This window comes from Rutilus rutilus (assembly GCF_951802725.1).
Source record: "Rutilus rutilus genome assembly, chromosome: 1".
Classification (NCBI taxonomy): domain Eukaryota; kingdom Metazoa; phylum Chordata; class Actinopteri; order Cypriniformes; family Leuciscidae; genus Rutilus; species Rutilus rutilus.
Genome location: NC_140209.1, coordinates 54956603 through 54980564, shown reverse-complemented (window position 1 = coordinate 54980564; position 23962 = coordinate 54956603). Strand labels below are relative to the sequence as shown.

At 37.7% G+C, this 23962-nt stretch overlaps 1 protein-coding gene across 8 annotated transcripts in view; it reads left to right on the top strand.

Moving 5' to 3' along the window:
• Window positions 1–537: 537 nt before the first annotated feature.
• Window positions 538–23962, top strand: part of dnm2a (dynamin 2a) — a 53961-nt gene continuing 30536 nt past the window's right edge. For 5 of the 8 annotated variants that reach the window (XM_084419921.1, XM_084419919.1, XM_084419916.1 and 2 more), the window contains exon 1: window positions 538–986. In XM_084419921.1, coding sequence (XP_084276047.1) covers window positions 826–986 — 161 coding nt within the window. In that variant the 5' untranslated portion in view covers window positions 538–825. The remainder of the gene's footprint in view (window positions 987–23962) is intronic. The other 3 variants (XM_084419920.1, XM_084419915.1, XM_084419918.1) reach the window with 1 other exon arrangement.

Genomic DNA, 23962 nt, shown 5'->3' with positions numbered 1-23962 from the left:
GTAAAATATCAATGAATAGTTGTTTTGAACGAACTGTTTAAAAGAACCGATTCGCGGAAATGAGTCGGACTTCTCGTCACAAGAAACGACTCATGAGCCAGATCAGAATCCTAAAATAAGTATAATGTTGCATGATTGTGAGAATTCCGCTTAAATATGATCAAATGTCTTTCTACTAGTGGATATATAACAAACCGGAGACCCCAAACAATGTATTGATTGTGTTCTCATAGGAAGAAAATATAATACCAATTATTAAAATGTTAACATGGTTAATTTATTCATGCCAATCTTACAGTAATTGTATATTTATCATTTAATACAATTATAATTATTATTTGTATAATTATTATTTTGTATAATATTGCAACATTGACCATTTTCGAAATCTTTTCGTTGAAACTAATTGACATTAAAGTCGTCCAATAGCACTCCTCCGCCGTTTGAGTCAGAAACGAAGGTTGAGCCAATCAAAAGAAAGAACACACCAGGAAGCGCTCTGTCGGACCAATCAGACAGCACGACATCGGTTGACAGGAGGCGGGACTCGCGTCACCGGTGGAGGTCGGATGTCGCCTGACCGGATGATAGCGAGAAGTTTTGTTTTGTGAGTTTACGAATGATTGATCCTCAGATCACAGCACGGATCTTAACGAATGCGCCGTAATACGTGTCATCTGCCTGTCAGCGAGTGACTTGTGAGTTATTAGTCTTTGACAGACTGATCTGGAAGTGTTTGAAGGGTGGAAATTGAACACTTGAGAGTAACCCGAGCGCCGTGCTGCCGCGAGCCCGTTCCTGCGCGCTGAGAGACGGTCAGAAACCATGGGCAACCGGGGGATGGAGGATTTGATCCCCCTGATCAATAAACTCCAAGATGCTTTCAGTTCCATTGGCCAAAGTTGTAACTTGGATCTGCCGCAGATAGCCGTGGTCGGAGGACAGAGCGCCGGAAAAAGCTCCGTGCTGGAAAATTTCGTCGGCAGGTTGGTTATTATGTTACCCTTTTCTCTTTTGGTTTGACTTCGATCGCGTGCTAAAGCTTAGCTCGCTACATTTATCAGTATCTAACTTAATAAGAAGACGCACGTCTTATTTATTACTTCCCAGCTCCGTTTTCATACTCGACTCACTTGGATAGGGTGTCATTCACAGATGCGAGTTACGCAGTTGACGTAAGCAGACGCTCGCCTTCATTCATTGAAATGAAATGGGCGTAAGTGGGAGCGGAGCGCTAACTGGGGAAGTTGGCGGTGGCGCGCACACACACACACACAAACACAGATGAAGTTATAGCCCTAGTGTCAACCTTGAGAGTTGAATTGCCTAAACGGGAAATCAAAACCGCTAAGATATTCATTACTGTGTCTTAAGTTGTTAAAGTCATTTCCTCATTCACAGTGTTAACGTGTTTACATGACATTGACGACACTGACACTTCTCTAGACATTGACGTCATGCTTTTATGAGCTTATAAAAACTCTAACATGGTTGAGTAATTCATTCAGGTGGTAATTACATTGCATTTTAATATGTAATATGACACTAAATGTTTATGTGTCGTGATATTTGCGTAATACTCCAAGGTGCATCAGAGAACAGAGTGGTAACTTACCATTAACCATACAGCGATTAACCACGGTAATTTTTTTGTTAGTGCAACGATTCTTTTTCCATTGTGAGATTATTGTGAGCACATTTCAATCAAGTTATTACTACTATAAAACATAAGAAAGATTGCTTTTGAATTTTTTTCGATTATATTTATTATTGGAATACAATTTAAATTTAATGATTAATTAAATTTAAGCAATTTAAATAAAATATGTCATTTCCTCATTGCAGTGATGAGAATTATGACCATTTAAAGAAAAATAACATAATTCATTAAAAATGGCGCCAAAATAGGACATCATCACCGTAATGCATCCTTTTGAAGGTCGTAGAAATTAGATTCGCTTTCTTGTAGCACACTATTTTTTTTTATATATATTTTTTTATTTAAACCAGAATAATTGTCATGCATAAACACTTTGCAATTACTTTGAATAAATACTTTGAATTAAATATCAATATTATTTCCACATTATAGCCATGACGATGAGAATGAGTTTTTTTGCATTACAATAATGAGAATTATGACCGTTACTATTTGAAGTAAAAACTATTCAATAAAAATCGCAATGGTTGTAAAAAATAGCCTTTGTATATCATTACCGTAATGCATCATTGTAGTGTTTACTTTTAATTTTTTTTTTAAATTAGATTTATTATTGTAATACACTTCCATGTATTTCTATTTAAATTGCAATTTAAATAAAATATAAATGTAATTTCGTTATTGCAGTGATGAGAATTATGTCGATTATTATAAAAAAAAAAAAAACATAATTCATTAAAAATTGCAATGTTCCTAAAATAGGGTATCATTACTGTAATGCATCATTGTAATGTTTAGCCTACTTTTGAAGTTCATTTAAATTAGATTCTCATTATTGTAATACACACTTTTTTAAACCAGAATAATTGTCACATATTTAATACTTTGCAATTAGCCTACTTTAAATAAACACTTTTAATAAAAAATATCAATATTATTTCCACTTTATAGCATGAGAATAAGTTATGTTTGCATTAAAATAATGTTAATTATGACCATTGCTATTTGAAGAAAATCGTAATTCATTAAAAATCGCAATGGTTTTAAAAGTAGCCTTTATATATCATTACCGTAATGCATCATTGCAATGCTTACTTTTAAAGGTCTTATAAATTAGATTCTCATTTTATTTAAATCAGAATCATTTAGAAGCGGTGCAATTATGCATGAATACTTTGCAATTTAAATAAAATATCAGCATTATTTTCTCTTGAAAGTAATGAGGCGGTTTTTAAGCACTAGGCCTACATCAAATGGCCATTATCAATTTAAAAAAAAAATCATAATGGTTCTGAAAATGGCTCATATTTGAACGGTTCACATATACTAGCTACATACTAGTTCTGCATACTATGACAATTTAGTTAGAGAAAATATAGATTAATTATGATATGAATACTGTAATATCTGTGCATTTCAAATCACTTCTCAGCACTGTGTACATGCAATTATCTTGTAAAAAAATAAGTTGAATTAAGTATGTATTGTATACAGGAGAGAGTGATTTCCCCTTCCTGTTCCACCTGACCTTGAGTTTAGTGTAGGCAACCGCCTGTTTTGCAGTATTCATAGGTCACTGCCAGCCACACCTGTATCAGACAGCAGTCACTGATAGGCCTCTCATTCAAACCCTACCCATACCGGAGAGGAAGGCATATAGAAGATGCTTGTTACAGTCAATATTCCTTTTGCATTATGAGCTGCTCCTTCCCGCATTCATTTCCTCCCACAATCTTCCTGATGCGACTGCTCTGTCTCCGGTCCAATTTGAATACATTTAGTCTTGATGATGTTTAGCAGAGAATGAATCAGACTAATTGTCTGAAATTTAGTTTCCATTTCCCATAGACATTCATCTCTTGAGAGCTTGTGCATGCATGTATCCATTTCCTTTGTCAATGAAGCTGATAGACTGATATATTGATCAGTTTTGAGATTATTAGGAAAATAATGCGTGATAAAAGCAGGTTTTATATGATATCCATGCAAAATAAGCTACTGTATGTTTCTCAATGATATTGCACTGCAATAAGAGGTGCAACTAGAGGTGTCTCAAGTTTTCCTGGTGGCAAAGGATGCATAGCAACATTATCTTGGATTTCATAATCAGGTTTGGCCGGTTTGTCCTTTACAGGATCAACAATCAGTGTTGGAACTGAGAGTAGAAATTAGACATAAACCATTAGGTAAAGCTATATTTGGCATCTTATGCCGGGTTCAGATTACACAATATCAGCCCGATCCGTGTGACGTAGGGTGTTGTGGTGAGTCATAAATGACAATGGGCGTCAGGACTGATGTATTGTTTATGATACTTACACATTTTTGTCCATCAAGATAATTTTCACAGATGAACACAACTTTTATGAATTCTGAAGCCTAAATACAGTCGCCAGAAGTAAAAAGCTAAAGGCTATAAACAAACTACACCGCGGTCCCACGACTTCAACGTCTACATTGAAGACCATAAGTCTGAGTGGACATCCATGACATGCGGAGTTCCTCAAGGCTCGTTTCTTGCGCCACTCCTGTCCAACCTGTATATGCTCCCAATGAGCCAAATAATGAGAAAGAGCCAAATCTCTTACCACAGCTATGCAGACGATACTCAGATCTACTTAGCCCTATCGCCTAACGATTACAGCCCCATTGACTCCCTGTGCCAATGCATTGATGAAGTCAACAGTTGGATGTGCCAAAACTTTCTTCAGTTAAACAAAGACAAAACTGAAGTCACTGCGTTCGGAAACAAAGATGAAGTTCTCAAGGTGAACGCATACCTTCACTCTAGGGGTCAAACAACTAAACATCAAGTCAGGAATCTTGGTGTGACACTAGAGTCTGACCTTAGTTTCAGTAGTCATGTCAAAGCAATAACTAAATCAGCATACTATCATCTGAAAAATATTGCAAGAATTAGATGCTTTGTTTCCAGACAAGACTTAGAGAAACTTGTTCATGCTTTCATCACCAGCAGGGTGGATTACTGTAATGGACTCCTCACTGGCCTTCCCATAAGACAGTTGCAGCTCATACAGAACTCTGCCGCCAGGATTCTGAGCAGAACCAGAAAATATGAACACATCACACCAGTCCTCAGGTCTTTACATTAGCTCCCAGTTAAATTTAGGATTGATTTTAAAGTATTATTACTGGTATATAAATCATTCAATGGCCTAGGACCTCAATACATTGCAGATATGCTCACTTAATATAAACCCAACAGATCACTCAGATCATTAGGATCATATCAGCTAGAAATACCAAGGGTTCACTCTAAGCATGGCGAGTCTGCTTTTAGCTATTATGCTGGAACCAGCTTCCAGAAGAGATCAGATACGCTCCTACTGTAGTCACATTCAAATCCAGACTCAAAACGCATCTGTTTAGCTGTGCATTTACTGAATGAGCACTGTGCCACTGTTCGTCCAACTGTACTTACTGTACTGTATTTTATTTTATTTGCTAAACTGTTTTAATTATTCATATTTCTTTTTATTATTTTAATTTCTTCTATGTAAAGCACTTTGAATTGCCATTGTGGATTAAATGTGTTATATAAATAACCTTGCCTTGCCTTGCCTTACATTACTAATCTTCCGACAACTCTTTCAGTTTTAATCTAAAAACATTTTCCCGGAGAGTTTGAGGTATAATAGTTTATAAGAGCACAATTATAAGTGGGGGTGTAAAAGCGGACTGAGTTTAACGTCTAATGTCCTCGACAGCCTCCGTAGTCCCATTTAGCCACTTGTTAGCAACTGCCTTTTTCAAGAAATGATATCACGAGTGGGGCAATACTGATGTATTTTATTTCGGAAAATAAAAGGTGAAAGTCTTGAGCTTGTGTTCACCACCGACCTTATTTCAGCCATTTAACCATAACCCCATTCAACAAACCCACTGACTTTGGGAGGATGTGCTAAAATGCTAACTCGTTTCCGCGTTTTGGCTTACAAAGTGATGTTATACCGGCACCACCCTGTAGCCATTGACTGATTGATTGCATTGATGAAGTCAACAGTTGAATGTACCAAAACTTTCTTCAATTAAACAAAGACAAAACTGAAGTCATTGCGTTTGGAAACAAAGATAAAGTTCTCAAGGTGAACGCATACCTTCACTCTAGGGGTCAAACAACTAGGCCTAAACATCAAGTCAGGAATCTTGGTGTGACACTAGAGTCAGACCTTAGTTTCAGTAGTCATGTCAAAGCAATAACTAAATCAGCATACTATCATCTGAAAAATATTGCAAGAATTAGATGCTTTGTTTCCAGACAAGACTTAGAGAAACTTGTGCATGCTTTCATCACCAGCAGGGTGGATTATTGTAATGGACTCTTCACTGGCCTTCCCAAAAAGACCATAAGACAGTTGCAGCTCATACAGAACGCTGCCGCCAGGATTCTGAGCAGAACCAGAAAATATGAACATATCACACCAGTCCTCAGGTCTTTACACTGGCTCCCAGTTAGATTTAGGATTGATTTTAAAGTATTATTACTGGTATATAAATCATTCAATGGCCTAGGGCCTCAATACATTGCAGATATGCTCACTGAATATAAACCCAACAGATCACTCAGATCATTAGGATCACATCAGCTAGAAATACCAAGGGTTCACTCAATGCATGGCGAGTCCGCTTTTAGCAATTAAGCGAGCCACAGCTGGAACCAGCTTCCAGAGGAGATCAGACGTGCTCCTACAGTAGTCACTTTCAAATCCAGACTCAAAACACATCTGTTTAGCTATGCATTTAATGAATGAGCACTGTGCCGCTCTTCGTCCGACTGTTTGTACTGTGTTGTGGAAATTCTTTTCTCAACTTTTCTCAATAATTGTAAGACAGTAGGATATCTCAAAGGTTAACAAAGATCAGCTTTATTTCTTGCAAGAAAGGCTGTTCACACATCAGTCAGAGTCTGATATGAGAAGCGCGCCGACTTCTGCTTTTTGCCCAGCTTATATACACAAAACACATCAAGGTCTGTCTCAAAAGATCGCCTTAGTTACCTTAAAGGACAATTCCGGTATTTAACACTTTGAGTCTATTTTGTAGTTTGTTTTGGATGAACAAGAGTGGTGGACAAAGAAATTTTGACAATGGTTCCTGTCGCGACTTTTTGACTATTTTAGAATTGCCCATGACCACTTTAGAATGGGAGTCTATGGCCATGCACAAACATGTCCTTAAAGTCCGCGTGAACCGGAAGTTGCAAACGACTTTTCTCCAGTGCTGTGACGTATTTCCCAGTGAAAAGGAATATTGAACAGAGGGCAGGGTTTTACTCTAGTGCTCCTCCTCTCCATCTCTCGCTCATTACAGACTAACGATTTGAGGGGAGTGGTTAAGCGTTTCTCAACCCAAGCCGTCAAGCATACGTCATCAGGGAAGGTCCTCCAATGCAGAGGGGAGGGGCATTTTCAGATTTTGATTAAAGATTACGAAGCCAAAACATTTCTTTCCGTGTTTTAACTTGCACGGATTAATTGTTCACCACAAGACTAGTAATATGCGCTAACAAAGTAAATAGGGTCCATTTTGATTTCAGTTGGACTTTAAAACAACCCTTAACGTTCGTTTTCAAAACTGTGCAACTCACCGAGTGGTTAGTGGTGTTCGTTGATGATTAAAAACAAGTAGCGTAGCGAAATACAGTTTCTGTCGTGTTTTATTTGGCATTTTGTCAAATCCATTGATTTCCGTTGGAGGACTCATTGCTCTGATATTACTGCGCTACCGGAAACGGAAAGGATGCTGTTTACATTTGATTGTAGTCTTTTAGGTCTTTTCGCTCGGTTCTCTGTCTCTCAGAAGGCTAGCGTGAGCAGAGCAACGGAAGTTGCGGAAGAGCGGAAGTTTAGACGCGGTTGTGAGGTATCTGAAAAAATAGTTCCACTATGGAAAAATAAACGGATTGAAATCATACATTGCGCCGATATATTTGTTTTTAATCATCAACGAACACCACTAACCACTCGGTGAGTTGCACAGTTTTGAAAACGAACGTTAAGGGTTGTTTTAAGGACATGTTTGTGCATGGCCATAGACTCCCATTCTAAAGTGGTCATGGGCAATTCTAAAATAGTCAAAAAGTCGCGACAGGAACCATTGTCAAAATTTCTTTGTCCACCACTCTTGTTCACTCAAAACAAACTACAAAATAGACTCAAAGTGTTAAATACCGGAATTGTCCTTTAAAAGGAAACGTCTTTGTTCAAGATCTCTTGTCCAACATAAATTCTATCTAGACAGAACAATATCACGTCTACTACAAGTTCCTGTTTTTAGCTGCTGCTCAAATTCACACATTTCGCCTATCTCTATTTTGATCCGAGCTGCGCACATATTTTTCACACTTGGAGTACACAAAAGGACATTTGAAGTACAAAAGGTCACTTGAGTACTCATAGTCTCTTTGCTAACCAAAACATTTTGTTCCTGCAAGCTTATATGATTATATTTCTTTAAATGCTTATGAGTAAAAATAAATGTTCAACGTTAACACAAGTTGCACACTTGTGAAAGTAAAAAACACATCTAAATGTAAAATTTCCAATACAACTGTACTGTATTTTATTTTATTTTCTAAACTGTTTTAATTATTCTTATTTCTTTTTATTATTGTAAAGCACTTTGAATTGCCATTGTGTATGAAATGTGTTATATAAATAAACTTGCCTTGCCTTGCCTTGCCTTACATTACTAATCTTCCGACAACTCTTTCAGTTTTAATCTAAAAACATTTTCCCAGAGAGTTTGAGGTATAATAGTTTATAAGAGCACAATTATAAGTGGGGGTGTAAAAGCGGACTGAGTTTAACGTCTAATGTCCTCGACAGCCTCCGTAGTCCCATTTAGCCACTTGTTAGCAACTGCCTTTTTCAAGAAATGATATCACGAGTGGGGCAATACTGATGTATTTTATTTCGGAAAATAAAAGGTGAAAAAGTCTTGAGCTTGTGTTCACCACCGACCTTATTTCAGCCATTTAACCATAACCCCATTCAACAAACCCACTGACTTTGGGAGGATGTGCTAAAATGCTAACTCGTTTCCGCGTTTTGGCTTACAAAGTGATGTTATACCGGCACCACTCTGTAGCCTACTCCTGCCTTTATGATATTTCCGCGGGACTACCATGACAGAGTAAAATAAATAAAAGCTGACGAACGATAGTGGAGGCGCTTCAGCAACCAATCGAGTACTGGAATTAGCATTAAGCTAGGACATCACGCACGTCATTAAGGACGGCTAGCGATGATGTACGTGTGGTCTGACGTGTTTCTTGTCCACGACACAACAAGAATTTAGGAGTCAATATCACATAATCTGACACAGTGACTATCATAACAGACAAAAATATTGTGTAGTCACAAAAATATTGTGTAGTCTGAACCTGGCAGCATTATACAGCGATACATTATTATAATTTTTTTCCATGTTATATATAGTTTAATATCATCACCGTCAGGCTATATATAGACCCTTTCCAAAAAATTTGAATATCATGGGAAAGTTTATTTATTTCCATAATTCCATTCAAAACGTTAAACTTCCATAGATTATAGATTCAGGGCCCACAACTTAAACGATTTCAAGTATTTAGTTGTTTATTTGTACATAATTTGGGCTTCCAGCTCATAAAACCCATGAAAACAGCATTTCAAAAAATTAGAATATTACATGAACTCACACAGTAATTACACAGTGATACCATGGTCATTGAACCAGGTTTTGGTTCTTTTGGCAGTGTGGGCAGGTGCAAATCCTGCTGGAAAATGAAGTCAGCATCTCCATAAAGCTTGTCTGCTGAAGGAAGCATGAAGTGCTCTGAAAATGTCCTGGTAGGCGGCTGCGTTGAGTGGACGGCACAGTGGACCAACACCAGCCGATGACCAACACAGACTGTGGAAACTTCACACTGGACTTCAAGCATCTTGGATTGTGTGCCTCTCCATTCTTCCTCCAGACTCTGGGACCTTGGTTTCCAAATGAGATGCAAAATTTGCTCTCATCAGAAAAGAGGACTTTGGTCCACTGTGCTTTATTAAATCCAGAGTCAACGCAGCCGTCTACCAGGACATTTTCAGAGCACTTCATGCTTCCTTCATTTTCCAGCAGGATTTGCACCAATTACTGATTTCATGTAATATTCAAATTTTTTTAAATCCTGTTTTCGTGGGTTTTATGAGCTGGAAGCCCAAATTATGTACAAATAAACAACGTGAAATCGTTTAAGTTGTGGGCCCTGAATCTATAATCTATGGAAGTTTAACGTTTTGAATGGAATTATGGAAATAAATAAACTTTTCCATGATATTCAAATTTTTGGGAAAGGGTCTGTATATATATATTAGGGCTGCACAATTAATCAAATTTGTAATCGCGATTACAATTACGAATTCCACAATTATGTAATCATTCAAAGGCACAATTAGAAGAAAAAAAAAGTGCACTTACATTATTCTGTGTGCTAAAGATGTGTTTTTTTTTTTTTTTTTTTTTTTCTCTAAAGCTTATCTTAAGGTTTTTTCCCCCCATTGTTTTAATTTTAGTTTTAGTATAACATTATAATACCATGCATATTTTTACTTTGGTTTGGTTTCTTTAAATATATATTTTTTTATATTTGACATTTGAGGCTTAATGCTAGAGTTTTTCAGGAAGAGTGTTTTCAAAACATCATTCAATGAAAATTGTGATAATCGTAATTAATAATCGCAATTACAATTTCAAGGGAATAATCGACAATTATGATTTTTCATAATCATAATCGTGCAGCCCTAATATATATATAGACGAAATGTTGAGATGATACAAGGTTTTTGCCTGAGTGACAATATGCTTATAATATATTATAATAACAATAATAACAAAAAAAAATTTTTTATTTTTATTATTATATGAAATAATAATTATCAGTTATAACATTAAGCAATGTTATATTGTGTAGGCCTATATCAATTATTATTTTACTGTGCATTTGTAGCTAATATTTTTTTGTGGTAATTTGTTCACTTTCATATGGCATTGCAATTTTGGAATTGTTCGTGAAGTATGAAAATAAATTGAACACAACAGACTTTTTTCACAGACTCACAGATAATTTTATTAACTTTGCAGGTCTAAGTCAAGATTTTAATATGTTCTTTAAAGCTACACTGTGTAATTTTTTAAGTTGATTCTTAGCAAAAAACACTTTGTTCTTTCAAAATCATATGTGCTCATTAATGTGTAATTACTTCTACCAACTAATCAAGTATTCTCGCAAGCGTAGAATCTGCCATTTAGAATACACGAGCGAGTCGCTCGAATGGCGGCAGCCATGTTGCGCATCCATCTTGAAAATACATTAGCCAAAGAGGGACATACCTGGAAATTCAAGCTTCGCCTTTCGCGTTTTTACACTCAGTGGCACCGTGACGAATGCGAGGGGGAGATTACTCGCGACTGCCGGCAGATTTGAAATAATACGGCCACCGTAGGAGTTAAAAAGCCCTCGGAATGGGAGGGGCTAGAAAGTAATATTCAGTTGGTAGTCATAAACAATTTCACCGCTAGATGGGAGAAAATCCTACACAGTGTAGCTTTAAAGGAGTGGTTGATTATGATTTCACTTTTCTAACTTTAGTCAGTGTGTAATGTTGCTGTTTAAGCATAAACAACATCTGCAAAGTTACAATGCTCAAAGTTTAAAGCAAAGGGAGATATTTGCTTTTAAAGAAATCGCTTTTTAAGGACTACAACAAACGGCTGGTAGGGACTACACAACATCCCTCCCGGGTTAGTGACATCACCAACCCTAGAATTTACATAAACCCCGCCCCCGGAACACAATTTATAGATTATCAAGACAGAATATGCTAATCAATGACTAGAAGATAACTACACATAGGCTAAACTACATAAATTCATCAACTAACCATTCAGAAATGTCCTGTACATGTTGTCACTTCTTCTTGAGTCTCTCCATCATTGTCTGAATCCGGTTTGAACATAAAAGGCTAAACATTTTTGACATTTTCAGTGCATGTCTGTGTGAGGTAAAAGGACACAAGCTGTTGAAGCTCCGCCCCCTGTGCCGGGAGCAGCAGCTCATTTGCATTTAAAGGAACAGACACAAAACGGTGCGTTATTGCTCACCCTCAAAAATGGACAATTTTAACATGCTATATAAAAATATCTGTGGGGTATTTTGAGCTAAAACTTCACATACACACTCTGGGGACATCAGAGACTTATTTTACATCTTTTGAAAAGGGCATTATACCACCCCTTTAAAGTAAAGTACATTTATAACACTGTACTTTGTGTTTTACCTTGGAATTAAATTACATAAACTAGTTAACGCTGCTGTGTGAGCGTGATTTTTCTCTCTCTGCTTTTTTTCCTCTTTTGTAAAGTCATAGAAATGCTGTCTGTCTGAGTCATCTACTTCATTACCATCACAAATCTCTGATGTCATGTTTCTTCTCTGTTTTATCACAACTAGGGGCCTGATTGCATAGATGAATCATTGTTTGATGCATGTCACACCCACAAGCTTGTGTAGGATACATGTCCTGAAAGAGACTTTCCATTCGCATTCACTGTCCTCCTTATAGGATTCATATTGCCATGGAAAACCTGGAAATATCATGGAATTTTAAGGTTTTCCAAGCCTGAAAAAGTTATAAAACTTGCTTAATGTTAATATTTCATTAGCTAAATTTGGTTTAGAACTTAGCTTGTTATAGTGTTGTCAAAAGTACCGACTTCGGTACCAAGTCACATAAAAAATGTGACGTTACAATACCAGCATTTCCCTTTAGCATTTTGAGCACTGTTGAATGGATTCTTAAACACCTCTGATTGGCCAATCAATCACACGCTCAACATATGTCTCTGATTGGTCATTGCGTTCACGCGCTCAACATATATGTCTCTGATTGGCCATTGTTTTCACGTCCTCAACATGTCTCTGATTGGCTACAATGATCAACGCTTCCAAAACATGTTATCTTCACTGAGTGCTTACACAGATACACACGGAAGCATTTAAAAGCAGGCATCTATCAGCGGATCCCTAATGTATCCTCTGATAGACGAACCTGTGTAAGCGCTCAGTGAAGATAACATGTTTTCAAAGCATTGATCATTGTAGCCAATCACAGACATAGCCTATATGTTGAGCGTGTGAACAACACAATGGCCAATCAGAGGTGTTTAAGAATCCGTTCAACAGCTCTCAAAATGCTAGAGGGAAATGCTGGTATCGTCACATTTTTTAAATTTGGTACCGAAGTCTGGACTTTTGACAACACTAAAGACATAGTGATCAGTCTTTTGAGCAAAATGACCAATTTTAAATGAAACTGACTCACAAATTGGTCTGAATGGTTTATTAGCAAATCTGTCTAAAAATTAAAGGATTTTTAAATATCACCATTCTCAAATAATTGATGAAAAATTAATTGGTAAAAATGATCAATTTAGAGTGGTTGTTCACACTTTGTTCTTTTGGTCTGGACCAAAAAAGAAAATGGGACATTTAGCCTAGTCCTGGTTCACACTGTCATTTTTAACACCGAACCTGATAAAAAACAAAAAACAGCTTTTATGATGTGTGTTATGATGTGTAAGTGAGACAGAACTTGCATCCAATGCAATGCTGTGATCTGGGCTAAATTCACTCGATGTATGTGTGTAATAGTGTTTTTGCCAGCTGAGAACTCAGGAATAGCTTAGAAAATGTGACACGGAGTCCATTTTTTTTTCCATTTCTCGCAAATGAAGATCTCATGCAAGTAGACAGCGTTTCCGACACTTGTACCAAACTCCAATAGGCAGCGTAGCTTGTGACATCACATCCTATTTTTTGGTTTGTTTAGATGTCTTTGGTCCATCTTGTGTATTATATTTTAGTCGAACCGCACCGCGAGTCGAACCGCGAGTTTGTCTGGACGTTGAAAGTGTCCATTCACACGTATTCAAATGAACCGCGCTAATAGAGAAATCTCACAGTAGTGCGTTTTTATCGAACCAAACTTGTCAATTGTGGACACACCCTAATGCTGAAGTTTCCAACTTCCCACTTCTGAAGTTGTGTTTACGAGCTAGTCGCGTTCAAGGGCTTTGTTGTCAGAAAGAATGGGAATTGTTGCCATAAGCTTAGTTAAACACATAGCCTACATGCTTATAGAAATAACATGCTTGTGTGTGTGTGTTTGTGCAGTGTTTATGATAGAGGCAGGGCAGGGCCGTCCTCCAGGGAGGCAAAATGGAGTCACACTAGCGTTCACCTGACACCTGTCTGCTCATCAGGAATTTCTGGAAGCTCTCGTTTCTAATCACCGACTTAGACAAACATACATTTATCATCTGAAAGACTTTTTTGATTTAAATTAGGCCTATGTTTGCATGGTGCTCATAGGCATGTTCTAGTGCTGCTGTGAGAGTTCAGTAAACTTAATTGGGTATTGTTTATGAGTCTTTAGTTGTAAGACTATAAGGCTCAGAGGAATAGTTTCCTGGAATGGGTTGTGTCTCACAGGTGGTGTTATTTGAATTCACTCGCTCCAGTTTATTGAGTTTGTTCAGAGCGTGGGCCCTTTCATGGATTTAACTTGGTTTACTTGCAGTAAAAGCACTGAACCCTAAAAAAGAGGTTTTTTTTTTTGTTTTTCAACCATGTTTCTGATGTTATCGAACTGTAACTCAGCACTTATGACTCAACAATAAGGATTTATTGGACTATTTCTAGTCAACATTTTTAGTGTTGTTATTTATTATAGTTTAGTATATGCCCCAAAGTGGCCTGGCAATTTAAAAATAGTCAACATTTTTTAAAACCCATCTTGAGACAATACTTGCTCTACCTGTTTTTGAATGCATATTATCTGTACTCCTTCTAAGAAGCAATTCAAGTGAAGCCGAGACCAGCCTTATTATACAGTGCTTCTTTAAGACCCATTAGTCAACTAGTTCAGGACTGACCAGTTACAACAAATAATTTATTATGTTATTAATCTGTTGAAATTAGGGCTGTCGAGTCAACTATATATATATTTTTTTATGCAATTAATTATGGAAAAAAAGAACGCCTTCAAAATGATAAACACTTTTAAAGCTCCCCGCCCCGGCCTAGACCTGCAGTTTAGTTACGAACATGATGCAGGGCAACAAATGACTGTGTGATGAATTATGCAGTTAAAATGCCACTAAAATTAGATATGAGGGCAAAAAATTCCCCTCTATGGGGCTTTGTCTTGTATTTATATCATATGATATAGTTTAGCAATTTCGAATGAGCAAGTGTGCTGATTTCTCCTAAATATCCGCATGATGCTAATGTGATATTGGTTTTATACAACAGTCCAGTAAACAAGAAATTAATATTGTAATACATTTTATGCACAATATTGTCTGTTTTTGCTTAATTTCGCCAATGAAAATAGTTTCAAACAAAGCCTTGTCTTCGAGCAACACACAGTGTTGTTTCATTACTGAATGAATCTAGAGTTTGACAAATAGAGTGAGCCATTCATTCATTCAGCCGTTTGAATGAATCAGTCTGAATAAATGATTCAATGACTCACTCATTAAGATAGTGACTCGCCGCCACCTACTGGCGGTTTTAGTTTAACATTTTAGAGTATTGTTTCATTTTTCATTCATATTCATGACACCTCTGAGCTGCATTTAACAGTCTGGGTAAATATACCTCAAGGCCACTTCAGACTCAACTTCTGAAAAAAAAAAAGGAGAACTGGAGTGCGTCACAAATGAACCGAAACTCAGCGTATAGGCTACTGGCCTAACAGACATGAGAAATAGGCCTATAGAAAGCTTGAAATGTCTACTTTTAAACAAACCAATTCGAATCTCAAAAAAAAAATATATATTTCTGATTATGTATTCCAAATGAAAGGTTCATTTATCTCTATAGGTGCGCACGTTCACTATAGTGTTGTCTGAAATTTAACAAATGTGACGATCTACCAGCATTTCCTCTAGCATTTTCAGTGCTGTTGGCCATTGCGTTTACGTACTCAACATACATTTCTCTGCTTGGCCATTGCGTTTACAACCCCCCCCCCCAGTGGCCTATATGAGTCATTGAGTCTGTAAAAAAGTCAACAAACTGAACTTTTGAACTCATGAATATGTAATGTAAACTTGTTAAAATGGATTTCATAAAATTGGTATAGAAAAAAGTATCGTTCAGGAACCGGTATTGAAGTCAAGGTATCGCTATCGATATCTATTTTTTTTTATCGATACCCAGCCCTAGTCAACAGATGAGGCAATTAAAATGACAGAATTAAAATGACAAATTGATTTATAAAGTATATTTGATTCTATAGGCTATGTACGACTAATGCTCTTTCGGCATTATCCTGAACATTGTACGCATTTGTTTCATGTGAATGTAAGAGAGGTTCTTGGGAGCACGCGTAAACGCCGCATCCTTTTGATTTCCCCGGTGACACCCCAGCCCGAGTCCGTCACATAGGAAGTCGAGGAAGGTCTCGTTTTTTAAGTTAACACAAGCCGTTCACACATTGGCAATGCAAAAAGCGATTAATATGCAAATTCTTACACATAACCCCTTTAAGAATGATTAACTGTAAGACAGCGGCAGGTCAAATAGAGCGCATTCACACAAATTCACAGATCTGGTTTAGCATATCAGATGTTTGGCCTGTCCGTAAGATATAAATGACTGTTTACATTCATTTCTTATCAAAAAAGCATTTAGAGATGCAAGTGCACGTTATGACTTGAGTTCATTGGCACAATACGGGCCAAACTGTTCTGTCAGCTGACTCGAAACTCTTTCCCACTGGCCCCCATCCTTATTGTGGGGCCATCTGAAGAGAGAGCTCAATCGGGCACATAGGCGACACCGTATTTGAATAAATAACCACTGGAGCACATTTGAGTCTGATAAACAATGTCTGTTCAAATATAATAATAAAAACTGCATGGCACGTTATGAGCAACAGTGTTACCTTAGTGTTTTAGCACGCTCTCTGACCTTCTGTCGGGCCTTTATCCGCCATACTAACATTTAGACAGCTGGGAATTAACAAACAAAAGCACTATTCATCTCACGGACACAATCAGAGCTCAGTAAACATTAGTAAGTTACACATATTAATTAGCCCAATCCGTGTCGCATCTGCCGTTAAAACATGCCAAGTAGAATGAGTTGAGATTGTTGGTCAAATTTCATCCTGCCGAACTGGATTTTCAAGATCTTTCTTTCTCCTGCTGGTTTCAACTGACTTGATCCAATTGCAGGCCAGCTCCTCCATCATGGCTGTTTATTGCAGGGCTGATGTCATTGTTCTGCGTGACTTCTGCTATCTGGCTCTGCCGGCTGCTTTAGGTGGGGCTGTTGTTCATTTTGCTGTGTTCACTATGGGAGGAGTATAAAACTGGAGCGAGAACACAGCGTGAACCTTGTGTAAGGCAGGCAGATCAGGCAGATATAAATGCAGATAATGCCACGGGCTGTTTTGTGACAAATGTGAAACTGTTACTGAACTCATCAGTTATTAATTATGAATTGCATGAGACAAAGGATGTTTTTTTTGTTGTTGTTTTTTTTTTATTGTTATTCCAAATGTTGCTTATTGTGCTGCACTTCAAAAAAGTATATATTTTTTTACCATTGAGAACTGGTTCAGAACACTATAGTGATGGTACTGTGATCACATCAGTATTTTTTTGAACGAATCTCTTGAGTGAATTATTCGGTGATTGATAAAAAAAATGTACCAGTCACTTGTCGCCACCTACTGGTGTGACATTGTAATCAATACAACCGTTATTTGAAGCTCCAAGTTTCTTTCGAAAGGGAGTTTGCTCTATTTTGATCGCTACTGTAGACATCAGAGTTTATATCCGAACTATAAACTTTTATCCCAGTACTTCTGTGATAATTTTAATTATTGTAAGACAGAAAGGTATGATTTTGTCAAAGACATAGCCGAATCGTTGTCATTTAGGAATAAGATTGCATGGGTGTTTGAATCGAAATCACGATTACCATACTTTGTAATGTGGGAAGTCAAACTATAACTTGGCTTATGTGTAAAGGTCGTTAAAATATTCTGACTGCAGCTTACATTGTGTTTCCTATTCTCTCACAGATATATCTTCTTAGCTTCCCTTTCATCAGGCTTTTAATGATTTAAGTCATCTCTTGGAATACATAAAGGCAAACAAGGCCAGATTTGTTCCGAACAATTGGAGAGCATATACAGGGGGAAAATGATAGTTTGGTCCATTATTTATAGAGGTCCAGCTCTAAAGCCCTTGATTCCACTGTGTGCTCACTCTTATGAATATTTTAACATAGTTCCCTAGTTTAACTGTAGCATTTGTAGTAATAAGATCATAACCATGAATTAGGTCATGGTTAGGTCAAGGTAACTATGGTTTCTAAGAAAAATATGTTCTAATAAAAATATTCAGTATACTCAGAGCCGTATCCTTGCGGGCAGCGCTCCAGCAAATACAGCGCATCAGCCGACCCGAGTTCGACTTCCTCGTATCGTCTCAAATAAAGGAAAATATACTGCATCAAATATTAGGCTATTTCATTTACTGTAATTCACCAGCCTGTAATTTGGCAAACATTTCGTGATGCCTGCCTAATTTCCCAATGAGCAGTTTTATATACCCATGCATAGTATACACACACACATAAACGCTGTTATGTTTTATTCATCAAAGATTCCTGAAAATTTATCTCACTTTCCCCCCCCCCAAAAAATGTTTCTTGAGCATCAAATCATCATATTAGAATGATTTCTGAAGGATCATGTGACACTGAAGACTTGAGCAATGATGCTGAAAATTCAGTTTTGATCACAGGAATAAATTACATTTTACGGTATTTTAACATAGAAATAAATATTTTAAATTGTAAAAACTATTCCACAATATTACTGTTTTTACTGTATATTTTTCAAATAAACGCATAAGAGACTTAAACCTTTAAGAAAAATTTTACAGACCCCAAACCTTTTGAATAGTAGTGTATATAGCCTAGTTATTTTTTAATCTGTAAAAAAATAGGCTTCACTATTTCTCATTTCTTTCTCTTTGATTTTGGGCTGAACGAGATCCATTCTTGACGGGTCTATGCGCTCATATTTCAAACAAGCAAGAAAAATGCAGTTTTCCATGACCCATCCTCTCTATTACGAGTGAACTCTTCTGAGCTGTTCTGTTCTGTGCTCGCTCATATTTTGTATAATGAGAGCAGGCGATTAGCTGGTGGACGGAGACTCACGCTGGGTGTATCTGAAGTGAGACGAGTCCTGTCTGTCCCTCCCGGTCTCTTTCCACTCTCTCTGCGCCGCTCTGCGGTTGTGCATGCATAATGGATGAAATGATACACAATCTGCTCAGCCTCCTCTATCTTTTAAAGCCCATGAATAATGGACGGCAGCCCACCTGCCTGTTTGCTCTGGAAATAAGTGAGAAACGAAGCAATGAGTCTTCCGGAGCGCTCATATTCCTTCCATATGGGTATTTGTTCTTATTTGCGAAGCGCCTCGGTCCGTTGCGCATGGGGGTATTTACTGGGCATCTTTTTTAATGAGTGTGTGTGGGTGTGTGTAGGTGTTTGACTTTGCTGGCAGAGTGGGTGTAAGTCGAGAGCCATGGATGCGGGGTTATGCCAGCACACAGCTCTCTATGGCCTGTTTTCGTTCGCCCTTCTCCCCCTCCAGGCATTGGTCGTTGTCGTACAGCCACGTGCCTCATGCAGCCAAACGGGCTGTCTTCATCATAGGCCACACTTGAAAGCTCTTGCTTACTTTTGCAGGGCTCAACTCTATGGAAATTTTCACTGGCCCCACCGCAAATCAACAAAATGTTATTGTTTTTGCTGTCTTTCACCCATGTAACCATGTAATGTAATAAATTAGCTTATTATGACAGTGAAATTTCACAATTTTCGATTCAGATTTTGATACTAGGGCAAAAACTACTAGCCTAACTAATATAAGGTTCAAACGATTAAGTTCCCAAGTGGTTACGTTCACTTAAAGTCCCCCTGTAGTCAATCATTTTTCCCTTAAAACTAAAACTAAAATGACATATTCAAACATTTTTTCCTTGAAAAAAATTCTTCATGCCTCTAGTATTCATAGATGCCACCTACGTCACTACAAATAGAACGCCGCCATATTTGCGACCGACTCGCCCGGTATGGCCGCCCAAACTGCCTATTTGAATGAGAGAGAGAGACAGAGATACCTGGAGAAAATGTCAATTTTAGGCTCCGATCCTTATTTGTTACCCCCAGTTTTCTTTAGTCCATTATTATCTGCCTCAGGCTCGCCCCAATTGGCCTTTCATGATATAGAAATACTCAAGTCATAGAGCTTCATGGTGCGCGTTCATGAGAGTCGAGGCGATGTGAATGAATCTATGAATCTGCTGCTGTTCGGCTGGCATGAATGAATCTATCTAATCCGTCCATCAGCACAGCCAGAGGCATCAGCCGAATATCATAAAAGACTGCCATATCTGTCCTAAAGAACAGATGTTCAATTACAGAGAGAAGGTTTAATACACACAAATATCAAAATGAAAGAATCTTTCGAGTCGAATCTTTTTGAATGATTCGGCTGCGATTAAAAGCTATAAACAGGTAAGCTCATCAGTGATTATAATATAACGACTTAAATTGCAGTTTGTTCGTCACATAAAGCTATCATATGAATAAATAACTATATTAATATAACGGACGAGTCGTATTAGATCACTTTTATGATACTTTTGTGATGTTTTTTTGTCTTTTATTATTATTATTTTTTGCGTGACAGCCCCCAGTAGGGTAATGTTACTCATTCACTTTCATTACATCGACAAGAAGAGTCTCCATTAGGCTACATATTCAAAAATGTCCCTTTGTCTTCCACGGTAAGTAACCTTAAGGATTTGCACATGAAGGTGAGTAAATGACGGCAGAATTATCATTTTTGGAAGAACTAGTCCTTTAATATGCATTTCAATGGCTGAGATTATGCATCGTCTGCAGAGCTAACGTTACTTACACAAAATAACTTCTAAAGCGCATGTGACGAAGACAATATCTTTATGAACTTCAGAAAAATATTTATTAGGTTTAGGTAGGTAACTAACCGACAGACAGACAGACAGACAGTTATATTCAAAACAACCCCAAATCTTACTAACTTACCATGATAAAGTGCATTTAAACAGATCCAACAATAAAATTAAGACAAAACATTATCTGTTGATATCTGTCTATATTGTTGGCCACTGAGAGTGTAATGGAAATAAAATTAACCACAAACCAACATGGGACTTCAAGTCTTTAAATAAATGATTCTCTCTTCTCTCTTCTTTTGGTATAGAATAAAATACCAGTTCAGGGTTCCTCTTTCGGCTGTTGTTGCAGTCAACTGCACAACATGTTGCAGGCATTACTGAGACCGCCGCGGTCGCAAAGATGGCGGCGCAAACCTACAGTGACGTCATGTGAATCGAATGAATAGCATGTTTGTGAATTTGGGGGCGGAGCTATCAAGATAGGGGTGTGTTTGCTTTGGTGATTTCAAATATCAACAGCGTTTCTCAGAAATCGCTTACTGCACCTTTAAGCTGGCAAGACTTAAACATTTGGAAATGATAAACTTTCATGGCAACGCAGAAGCCTGGCCACTGACAATTCCAGTGACAGCTGGGACCTCAGCGTCTTTCTCGCTGGCCTCGAGCCATTGGGCAGTCCTTAAAAGCCCCGTTTTGTTTCATCATCTCTTTGTGTATGACCCTTCTTTTATTGTTACTGTCTGTGTGTGTTTTTCAAGCATGGTTTGTCTTTCTCCTCGGGCTCTGCTGCATTGTGCGTTAGGTGGGCCGGTGATTTCGGGGAAATGGCTGCTGGATTCACAGCTCACTGCACTGGCTTTGATCAGGACCAGATGTAGAGCAGGAACTCATGGAGAGACAGGCTTACTCATTAACACAGGCTGTGATTGGACGAATCTCGAACCCGCAGACACGCTTTCAACACACCCACAGCATGTGGGATGCCATCAAAGCTTCCCATGTGGAAAAAAAGACACATCATTGGCATTTCATCATGGGTTTTTATAGTGTCCCAAAGGCCTGAAACATATCGGACGCAAGTAAATGAATGCAAATGTTCATAGTATAAACGAATTATTTTACGTTCAAATTTATATTTCAGGTCAGCTGCTATCATGGTAGTTTGAGTAGTTTGTAGATTTTTTATTTATTTATATTATTTTTTAACAGTAACAGACCTGTTTATAGCGTAGGAGTTGTTAAAGAGTTGGTTCATCCAAAAATAAAATTCAGTCATCATGCACCCCACAGCAAATCATGTTCCAAACTTTCTTTTGTTTCTGACTTTCTTTCTTCTAAGAAGATATTTTGAAGAATTTTGTTTGTCTTCTAAGAAAGTCATACTGGTTTGGAACAACATTAATGTGAATAAATGATGATAGAATCTTTATTTTTATGTGAACTATCCCTTTAAGTAGTTGTGTATGCGTTTTAGTTAAAGGGTTAGTTCACCCAAAAATGAAAATTCTGTCAGTAATTACTCACCCTCATGTTGTTCCAACCCCGTAAGACCTTCGTTCATCTTCGGAACACAAATTAAAATATTTTTTATTAAATCTGAGAGCTGTCTCACTCCTCCATAGGCTTCTAGGGGATTGAAACTTGCTGGCCCAGAAAAGTTATTAAAGAGATCGTTAATATAGTCCAAGTGACTACAGTGGCTCATTCGAGTTAGTTCACGTAGTGTTTTAGCGCAGCGCCTCTGTGTTGTACGTCACACGCATCACACACATGACCAGCGTCGACCAATAGTGAGCCTATGTGGTGGCGTGTAACACAGAAGCGCTGCGCTAAAACACTACGTGAACTAACTCGAGGCCCAGAGAGAAGGAAACGAATAGTGGAATAAAGTCGTTATTTTTGTGTTTTTTTTGCGCACAAAAAGTATTCTCGTCGCTTTATAAACTTAAGATTGAGCCACTGGAGTCACTTGGACTATATTAACGATGTCTTTAATAACTTTTCTGGACCAGCAAGTTTCATTCCCTTAGAAGCCTATGGAGGAGTGAGACAGCTCTCAGATTTAATCAAAAATATCTTAATTTGTGTTCCGAAGATGAACGAAAGTCTTACGGGGTTGGAACAACATGAGGGTGAGTAATTACTGACAGAATTTTCATTTTTGGGTGAACTAACCCTTTAAATACAGTCTTGTACATTTTGTCTAATTTTCAAATAGCCAAAAAATTTTTCATCCAAGGTTTGCAATGTTGTGATTAATCTCAGAGCTAGTTTGTTTGGTTAATTTCCTAGATATTAGAGCTTGACCGATACATTGGTTTTGCCGATTTATCAGTACCAATAACCGATTTCTGGAACTATCGGCTACCGACAATAATCTCCACCGCTAGTTTTTCCCGTTTGTATCCGTTGGAGGAGCGGCTGAGAAGGTGTGCTGTCATTGCACAGTACGAGAACGACCTCTAGAGGCAAACTAAAAAAACATCACTGATGCCTCATGGTGTTTTAAAGTCCCCCTGTGGTGAAAATCAAGTTTTTAATGTTGATTATATGTCTATGTGTGGTGTTTTAAATATGCTTTAAGACAAACCATGTGTAAATTCATGTCAACACCATTACCGAGTATTTTTTTTCTTTTTCTTAAAACTGCAGTGAAAAAAGGACGCAGTTTGAAATCGCTACTGTTTCTGATGTCACAAACTAGCTTGTAACCACTCAAGTCAACGTGGGGGTGGGGTTTACCTTATCATTAGCTGCTGCGATGCAGTGAAGTCTCAAGAGAAGCCAGGTTTTCTCGGTATATTTTTCTGTTGATATGAATAATCGGGTAGATTTAGCAATATAGCGGGTGTATGATGTATATTACGATGTTATGATCAACTATATGTCTTTCTCCACTGGCGTTCTGAGTTGTTCGAAGCGTTTCTAAGGATACTGATTGTTAGAAGGCAACTGTCTGACTGAGATGGCGAACGGGAGCATGGTTTGTGTAACATTAGCAACACATTATTAGCTCTTTGATAACGTAGTCAAGTCAAGTCACCTTTATTTATATAGCGCCTTTTACGATACAGATTGTATCAAAGCAGCTTCACAGTGATAACATGAAAATAATACAACAAAGTTTGTTTCTAGAAGAAAATTGCGTCCTCGTCCACCTTAAGTAAGGCAGATCAATAATTTTGTTGAATATCAAATGTCCCCAGTGGCAAG